The following is a 10,327-nucleotide window of genomic DNA, read 5'->3' as shown; positions in this document are numbered from 1 at the left end:
AAATGAAAAATATACGAAATAATATACATGTACTGATTTCTTTCGAAAATCGACAACTGTGAAACTATGATCCCTTCCCCGACACATATAATACATTGTCAGACAGGAAATTGTAGAGAGAAACAAGCCCTATAACATAGGATACAACATTTTAATGAACAGTGCTTTCCATAAAATGAAAAATATACGAAATAATATACATGTACTGATTTCTTTAACCAAAATCAACTATGAAACTATGAACCCTTCCCGGACACAAACGGTACATTGTGACAGGAAATTGTAGAGTGAAACAATTTGCATTTTTAGATCAGTTTTAAATTTCTACAAATATTTAATTAATTATTTAAATATATTGGCATCTATTAGAATATCCCTATTAATTGTTAGTTAATTAACATAATACCTTCTCTGCTCTGTAAGGCATTTTCATTAAGATTGGACAGCGGATATTGTTTGGGCGTGGCATTGTAATTCCTTAATATTCCCCTTGCTGAATAGATTGCATTTTGGAGACTGTAAAATCCTTGTTAACAACGGTCCGAGTCTTAACGACCTTCAAGTTTACTGGGTCGTTATAATAACGAATTATGGTGAGTTAACTAGACGCTAAAATTGCTGTAAAAACAGCCAATTTATTGAGTTATCATACTTGGTTTTAATGGTTTCAAACCAGATTTATTTGTGTCTAAGTAAGACCGAGTAAATAGAGTAATAATTATTTATTACTGCTACTACTAACTAACTATTACCTACTATTACTACTACTACTAACCTAACCTAACCTAATACACACAGTAACAGCAGCAGGGGGAAAGTATTAGAGTATTTTTTACAAGTTTTATATTTGTTTGTACACTTAGTTATTACTCTAGATCATAATCATAGATAAAAGAAAATAATATTCTATTAACATAGATATGAAACTTAATAGTAAAGTTTTGGGTCAAAGCGCCCCTCCGTGTTCTTAGTAGAGACTACGTTTAACCCAGCGCCTTCGCCTTTTCTGCTGTAAATATTTTTTATGTTTATATTTGATTTCAAAGAATTTATTTTTAAAGTTACACTGATATATTAGTATATCAGAGTAACTTTAATAAAACATAAGAATATATATATTTTACAGTTTATTAAATACAAATTTTGACTACAAGGTAGAAAGTAAATCACAATATTTGATAAAACTTATAAGTATACCATTTTTACAGTTAATAAATAATAAAACTATTTCTGGCTATGATATTTAAAATTTAGATAGATAGAATATTAAAAAACATACCGGTATTTGCAGACGCAGGCCCAAATTCAATAAAAAGCAAAATTTTTGGATTTTTTCACTGAAAAGGTATTTTTTGATTTATCAGCAATCATTGTCAAGTTGACAATATACAAGGTGTTTTCTAATTAGTCAAAAAAATTGTGGCGTGATTCCTCATGTGTTCTTAAAACAATTTTTATATAACCATTGGGTCTAAAGTACCGTACACCTTACAGGGTGTTAAAAATTAAAAAAATTGATATTTTGCTTAACATAAATGGTAGACTACTGCTTTTTTAAAGAAAATATATTTTTTTCTTGACTGGCCATCCTTTTTCAACAAAATTGATCTTTTGAGTTTTTCTTGTTCATCAAACGGTTGCTCAGAAAAAAATAAATATACTTATTAAGAGCCCACCTTAAGCCGTCTTCTAACGATTTTTTATTTTTTAGATTAATTAGGAAACACCCTGTATATCACAGGCAACCAAATAAACTAGTAACCTCTAAAAATTATTTTTCCTACCACTGGCGACATACCGTGTTTTTAGTTTTAATAATTCAAGCTGAACGCATGACGTACACCTTTCCCTAGAACTTTAAGTACTGAGAGAGGTATTGATTGGGTCGACCGGTCAACTGAGACAAATCTGCTATATCCCCTTCCACGTCTCTTAGCGATGTGCACAGTTTCTCACGTTTGGTAACGTGTTTACTGTCCTCTCTTTGTTCAGTACATTATAAACGCCATTGTACTCTTCTTACATACGGAAATCTCGACCCAAGACTAACCTTTGCCAGCCCTTAGTATGATCTAGGGTTATTACAGTTAGTTACAAATTTTACTATAGAGTTCTAATCAGTATCGATATGACATTACAACAATAGCCACAAAAGCCCCCTCTTGATATTAAAAAAACATCTTAAAGTAATGATAGTTGAAAAAATTGAAAAAATTGTTGGTAGCAAGTTCATTTCGCTCTTAAAAATTAACCAAGGTATATGTTGATATGAGTCAAAAAGCAAAATGCTCAGGAGATATGGTTCTGACAGAAAAATAATGTTTTAGGTAAAGTCACTCACGAAATTATTGCACAGGGTGTATTAAAGTTAGGATAAAAAACAACCCTTCAATTAACCCTCTATAATCAGGCAACTATCAAAATTTATAAAAAACTGAGTATATGAATTAAAGTTGATAGATTTATACAGAGAGGACCAGGCTACTAGTAACATAGCAAGTTGCCGGACGAATTTACGTTTACCCGATTTGCGTTCGTACTCGAGATTCACTGCCGGCTAGTCGACTGGTCAGGCAGTACGCAGTTGCAGTTGTGCTTGGACGGGTCGGTCGTGACAGACTAGGAATACGACGCGAGGAGTGCCGAGTATTTATTATTTTCATTTTAAGTGTTTACCTTCACTTAAGGTAACATTTAAAATAAAAATACATAAATATTTATTATTTGAGTTTGTTTACAAGCGCCAAAATTAAAAATAAATAAATTCTCTAAACCCCAAAAAAAAACTATAATATCACTCTAAATAAAAAAAAGTTATAACAAGTGTTCGAAAAGACCATCTTCTTGTGCTAGACAGAAGCCTAGGCGGTCGTAAAATCCCCGTCTGACATTGGCTAACATATTAGGGCTAATAGTTTGGAAAACCTCTCGTATCTTTACTTGAAGCTCATCCAGATTATTAGGCCTATTATGACCATACACTTTGAATTTTACATAACCCCACCAAAAGAAATCATTGGGAGAAAGATCTGGTGATCTAGCGGGCCACAAAATAGTTCCATGTCCACTAATTAAACGGTTGGGAAAAGTATTGTTCAAATATTCTTGAACAATACGGGCATTGTGGGCAAGGCAACCACCTCAGCAATTTGATTAGTTGAAAACGTGGGATTTTGATCCGCGGTAGCACAAATGAACACTTTAACTCCTGTTCTTCATAAATTTTTTTGTGTTTTTGTGGGGACACGCACCCATGTGTTTCAAAATTATTAATAACTCTTGATATAGTAGGTAAAGATGGAATTGGCCTGTTTACAAAAGTTTGTGGAAAAATTGTTTGTATATTCCGAAAAGACCTATTTTCGAAATACCATTTTACATGTAGTAGTTTAGGCTTTCGCGGCCATCGTTTGAAGAATTTTGGTTTTTCGGGTTATTAGGCCGTCGTCGGTTAGAATTGCTTCCTAACGTTTCGCTAGCACGAGTGGCTAGCATCTTCAGAGGTGTGTTTGCTCCGATTGCTCACACTAGACTGATGCCTCCGCGTCGGCGTAGCGCGTATTTATGCGTCGGCGGAGGGCGCGTGGCTTGTTCGGGTGGTAGTTCTTCCGGAACTGGTCTACTTCTCTGTGCTGCTACTTTGGTCCTAGATATAGCTGGATGCCAAATTCTGTTAAGGTAGAACGTTTCTTCCTTCCTGTTGAAATTATTTGGATGTTTGTGAATTTCAACAGCTTCTCTGACCAGACGAGGATGATATCCAGATGTTGTGGCAATGACTTTGGGTGTCTTTGAATTGGATTTTGTGGTCACCATCTCTTAGAGCATGTTCTGCTACGGCTGACTTCTCTGTTTACCCTAATCTGCAGTTTCTCTTGTGTTCCGTAAGTCTCGTTTCTACTGAGCGTTTGGTAATTCCAATATATACGCTACCGCAGGAACAAGGTATACGGTAGATCCCTGCAGAGGATAATGGTTCTCTTTTGTCTTTTGCTGGTCTTAAGCAGTCCCTTATTTTTCGGGTAGGTTTGTATATGGTTTTGATGTTATGCTTCTTGAGAACTTTACCAATCCTATCGGTGACCTGGGAAACATATGGAAGGAAGGCCTTATTAATGATGTTTTCCTGTTCATTGGCGTCAGGTCTCCTCTGCCTAGGTGCCAGCGCCGCCTTTATTTCTCTGTCATTATAGCCATTGGCAAGAAAGGCTTTATTTAAATGACTTAGTTCCTCTTGGATGTGTTCATTAGCACAGATATGTCTTGCCCTATTTGCTAATGTTCCGATAATCCCCTGTTTTTGGCTTGGATGGTGATTTGATAGTTTGTGTAAGTACCGGTCTGTATGAGTGGGTTTTCGATACACGGTGTGATCCAAAAGGTCGCCATTTCTCTTGACAAGCACATCGAGGAAGGCCAGTTGGTTGTTTACTTCGGTTTCCATGGTAAATTTTATGCTCGGGCTCTGCGAATTAAGGTGATGAAGGAAGTCATCTAGGCTGTCACGTCCATGTTTCCAAACCACAAATGTATCGTCCACATAACGAAACCATACAGCGGGCTTCAGAACGGATGACTCTAGCGCTTTTTCTTCAAATCTCTCCATAAAGAAATTAGCAATTATTGGGCTGATTGGGCTACCCATTGCGACACCTTCTGTTTGTTCGTAGTAATTGCCGTTCCATAAGAAATAGCTACCAGTCAGACACACTCGGAAGAGCTCCGCGATGTCAGGTGGGAATGATTCCTTGATTAGATCCATTGACTCGCCTAGGGGTACTCTCGTGAATAGAGATACCACATCGAAGCTTACCATGATGCCAAACCAAACCATTTTACAATTTGAATTTTCTCACAAACTTCGTAAACATCCATTATTTTACTTAAAAAATAAATTTTACACGAGAACTGTCGCGAGAATCTATGTATTCGTTTTGGCTATTAAAACAGGAATAAATACAAATTCTGAAACATTCTTATCACATATCAACCTATTTTTATTTTATCGCATTTTTTCGCCTGCTTTTTATCCGGCGGACGGGTATACGTTAATACGTCCGGTTCTGCCTATGGTACTACTATGATGGTCCGGTCTGTATACAGTCAGTTAAAAAAATCACGAGAATAGAGCTAAAAGTAAAAAAAAATATATGAATATCTTTAACAACTTGATGAAAGAATGTTCCGTGGCGTTTTTTTGCATTTGAGTGTACTCGTACAACTATGGTTTTAAATTCGTATAACAATAGGTAACAATTTTTACTGTTCAATCTTCACGTACGAGTTTTATTGAAGCAGAACACGAATGGCTCCCAAAAGAACTCTAGTAAAACCAGTTTCGATACGTTCTGCCACCACTTAATCTGCAGAAAAGCTGTATAGAACAGAATCAAAGAATTCCCAGTTGTTAAATGGCGATTAAAAAGTAGGGAAATATTTTTCGAACGTTTCCCAAAAGGACAATCAATATACTCAAAAGATAAAAGAATAAAAATCGTTAGATGTGTGAAGTAAATTTTAAACTTGAAAACAAAAAAGATAATTTTATTTTAACAACCAACTGCATGGGAACGCCACCTTAAAATTTTTAATATATTTTCTTGTAGTGGACCGATTTTGATGATTTTTTAAGCAATATGTAGGTAAATTATTTGACTTTTTAGTATCTCTTTTTAAATTAAAAATGAAAGTTTCCATCTGTCAATTATACAAGAAAAAAAGTTGATATTTTGGTGAAAGTTTGAAACACCCTGTGGAATATGAATTAACAAAGCAAGGAGTTTAAAAAATATGTTTTCATCTAGGTACATCCTTTCTGGATAGTTTGTTTCTTTAGTTCATCTCAATAGCTTCATTTTTTTGGGAGATATTTGTTTTTGGAGAAGTCACTCAGATTTTTTCGTAATTTTTATTCTTATAAAAAAATGGTATAGAGTTATCCATTAAAATGAAGAAAAAAAAAACAAAAATATATAATATAACAATACTCATTACTATATAGGGTACTCAGAACATAAATATCTATTAAAAATCCCTTGGAACAATTTGCAAATTGCCTTTTTAACACCTTTCCTATTTATGTTACTCTGCTTTATTTCACGAAACTCAGCAAGCGTGAAAATGTGTACACAAGTTAGACAAGCATGCTAATTTCAATTACTGTACGCTTTCTGTAATTGTTTATTTAACCTTACAACGCTGTTTGTGCTCGATAAATAAACATGTCGTGTCGATAAATAGTGCAGAAACATAATATATGTTCAAGAAACAGTATAGGTTTTTCCCTTATAATTTTTACAACAAGAAAATAAAATATATTTATGCTTTAGTTAACATTAGTTAAAAAAATAAATAATGGAAACATTTACTTTACCTTTAATACTATTCTTTTGTCTCGGTATCCAAATAAACCAAAATAACATCAACGCATCTTGAACGGTGGTCTAAAAGCTATTATATAACACCTATCGTGTCTACTGGTAGAATTCCGATTTCCCTCTCTAATTTGTGTACAAATATTTTAAAAATCAATAATGATTTATGTATACAGAGTATCTTAAAACTGAATGTTTTGGATTTACAGATATACAGGATGTCCGAATATTCCGTGGACATAGAACTGCTACCTACGTACTTTTGGAATCAAAATACGTTCATTGGAAACAGTTTACCTCATTTGTCCGTTAGAGGTCTTCAAACTTTAAAAAAATAAATACATGATGTTTAAGAGATATTAAGAACCATTATTCCAGTTTGAGTGAGATTTGGGATACCTATGTTTTGCTAAGTGCTTTAATATTTCATTTTCACAAAAATGAAGACAATGTACGGGAAGGACGCAAACTACCCTCACCCCTACATAAATTTTAGTAGAAATATTTTTGAACTCCATAAGCCAACCGACTTTTTTCATAAAATGGTCCTCCTAGTATTCCAACTATTCAATTGAAAAGTTACAGTCATTTATACTAATATAAAAAATCCTTAAGTGACTCACTGATTAATCACGATCCTGCTCAAACCACTCAACGTAAAATGCTCAATTTTGGCATACAGGTTGATTCTAGGGTGTAGAGGTTCGATAAGAAGGGATTTTTCGAAATTCCAGTTCCAAGGGGGTGAAACCACCCCTCAAATATTACAATATTTCTTATTTAAAAAACGGTCAAGTTTCCGAAAAAACCCTTAAACATGTATATTTTATTTTGTCTTTTTACATATTTTAAGATTTTTTAAAAATGTATACAGGGTGTTTCGAAAAATCTGGTCATTGATTAATCACCGCTTGACGTAAAAAGCTGATTTTTGGAAAACGGATTGACTTTAGGGTGTAGAGGTTCGATAAGAAGGGATTTTTCGAAACTCGAATTCTAAGGGGGTGAAACCACCACTCAAATATTAGAATATTTTTTTTATTTAAAAACTTTTGAGTTTTTCGGAAAAACTCTTAAACACGTATATTTTTTATTATTTTGTTGTTTTACATATTTTAAGATTTTTTCAAAATTTATACAGGGTGTTTCATAAAATATGACCATTGAGTAATCACGATTCTGCTTAAACTGCTTGATGTTTAAAGCTGATTTTTGGCAAAGGGATTGACTGTGGGGTTTAGACTGTAGAGGTTTGATAAGGAGGGGTTTCTCGAATCTCAAATACCAAGAGGGTGAAAACGCCCCTTAAATATTACAATATTTGTTATTTAAAAAACGATTAGTCTTTCGGGAAAATGCTTGGACACGCATAATTTATTTTGTTTTTTTACATATTTTGAATTTTTTTAAAAAATCATACAGGGTGTTCCAAAAAATTGGGTAATTGATTAACCACGATTCTGCTTAAACTGCTTGATGTAAAAAGCTTATTTTTGGCAAACGGATTTTTCGAAAGTCAAATTTCAACGAGATGAAACTACCCCTCAAATATTACCTATAAGTTATATAATAATATCGCCATATTGTTTTTTATCATGCTGACATAAATGTGAGAAAATTTTATCCAGTTTGTATGTTAATAGAAATTCTTGCTTTGCTTTATCATCACTATTACAAATTATTAATTTGACGCGAACGAAGTCGCGGGTACACGCCAGTATTTAACACTAGCTATAACTATGTATTAAAACGGTACATTTGAAGATATCAAATAAAACAATCTAAATAAAGAAATTTTCTGTTCTAGGTCGTAATGCATCATCTTCAAGAGGTAACGGCATCAAAATCGGAAGCAGCAACCGTGGAGTACGATCAACAACAACCACAACAACCATTCTACCGGAAGAAGATCACATTCATCCACCTACTTCGCCTTCAGAAAGGAACGGTGGTATAGTCCATCTAAATATTGGAATGGTGGTACCATACAAGTCCTTTGGTGTTCGAGATTATACCAAAGCTATCACGACGACCAAGAGTATGATTTCTAGAAAACTGAAGATGTTCAAGTCTCACGATATCCAGGTGCATATCGTCATGAAGCAGATGACTCCAAGTCCAACCGGTAAGTGTATAATTTTCTATGAGTATAAATATACAAGGTACTACAAATTCGGAATTAGCATTGGTATCTCGGAAAGAGTTTATCAACGGGACGTTATAGATTTATTGTGTCTCACTTTCTTGGGGTGTAACTAGCCATACAGTCTCCAGGCTTTGACAAAAGCCAGTATCTGAGACTAGTTTATAGAGGTTAGTTCTCGATCTCCGCGATCTGTTGTACTAAAGTTTCTGTCACGAATGGTTGTTGTCTCGGCGCAGTCGGTGATGAGGTATTCTGGCGTTTCCCCATTTTCCCCACAAAATTTCCATTCGTCACGCCGCACTATGGTTTTTAGAAGCTACTTTTTTGGCCAAAATTAAACAACTTACATTTAATGGAAAATATGGACTATAAATTTGTGTCTTTAATAAAATAATAAAATTCTAATAAAATGAAGTTATTTTTAATCTTCTCATTCAACGTCTGATTAACTTTTAACTATGAAGCATCTTCTGTATCTAGTTCCAAAAAAGAAAGTTGATCAATCATCGAATTACTGCTGTTCAAAACAATCTTCTTTAGAAATATCTTCTTGCTCTTCTTCTTTTTGCATTTTTTCTTCTTGCTCTTCCTCCTCGTAATCATCTTCTTTTTCATGGTTCTCTTCGAATTGTTCTTCATTTAACTTCTTTTTGATAAAGTCAGGTACAAGCAGTAGGTTAAGTACATCGGCAGGATAACTAAATTTACAAAGCAGCCTGCACAAGTAAAGCCCAATCTTGCCTATGTTCCTCGGAAACTTTTGAGGCCGTTCTTCTCTGAATTCTGGAAGATTGCTCCGAAAAAGGTAATCGTGGGCGGCCGGCAAATGATGTGGATGGAGGGGGTTCATTTAACTCAAGGATAAAATCCTCCTTTAACCAGTCTTCATTTTGTTTTAAAAATAAATTTTTAAGCCGCGAAGCCGCCTGCCATCTTCTTTCAAAATTTGTACAAAGGCGATTTATCTTTTTTTCTTTGTACCTGATAGTCCTTGTTCATTATTCTGAAATTTCTGTCTTACAAAATTTGAAACATACCCGTTGTTCTCAACTTTATAGGCCCCTTGTAGCCATTTTTCCGAAATATCTATTTTATTCAATCGATACATAGGAGAAAAAAATATATTTAAAAAAAAAGTTGCAGCTAGTAGCAGCCAATTTTTTCTTTGATATGTTCACAAAGGATTGTTTCAAAATATTTAACGTTTTATTTAGAAAAATAGATAACATAATACAATCGCTAGAAAGCATCAAACCAAACATCTATTTCTGTTAAAATTATCTTATTTTCTTTTTCTGTTCTGATGTAAATATTTCAGAACGTCCCGAACATACGGGGTCCGTTATGCTATTTTAATATATTTGAAAGTGCTTGGTGTCAGCTGCAACAAAATACCCTGGCTTCTGAACGTGACGAAATGGATTAAACACGAGACCAACTCACTTCACGTCTTGTAAATAAAACATATTCATTCCATAACTCTTTCTGGTAAAGATCTTTTCATGCAATCATTTTGGATATTTTGTCATATTTTTATCTAGCGTTTTAATATCGATTTGAATCTAGAAATTACAATAATTATAGAAAATATCTAGTCTATGTCTATGAATTATTGTCGTTTCAGCTTTATAGTAAAATAATATCATGTAATTATAGTAAAATAATATCATATGAAGTCGTGGTCAGGGGTGGATGGGCCATATGGGAAAACGGGAAAATTCCCGGCGGGCCGGTGGGAAGATGGGCCGGTGGGATTGATTTAGCAAAAATTAAATGGTAAATCTTCTAACTAAAGTTACGTAAGATT

The 10,327-nt window shown here is 34.0% G+C and overlaps 1 protein-coding gene across 1 annotated transcript; it reads right to left on the bottom strand.

The window, feature by feature from the left end:
* Positions 1 to 3,853: 3,853 nt before the first annotated feature.
* Positions 3,854 to 4,816, bottom strand: LOC115889824. Its single transcript, XM_030909900.1, has one exon. It carries the CDS (start codon positions 4,814 to 4,816, stop codon positions 3,854 to 3,856), a length of 963 nt encoding a protein of 320 aa, XP_030765760.1.
* Positions 4,817 to 10,327: the final 5,511 nt, after the last annotated feature.

Source organism: Sitophilus oryzae, unplaced genomic scaffold (assembly GCF_002938485.1).
Source record: "Sitophilus oryzae breed Bouriz unplaced genomic scaffold, Soryzae_2.0 scaffold_857_pilon_pilon, whole genome shotgun sequence".
Lineage (NCBI taxonomy): Eukaryota > Metazoa > Arthropoda > Insecta > Coleoptera > Curculionidae > Sitophilus > Sitophilus oryzae.
The sequence above is the reverse complement of the archived record's forward strand: the minus strand, read 5'-3'. Positions and strand labels throughout refer to the sequence as shown.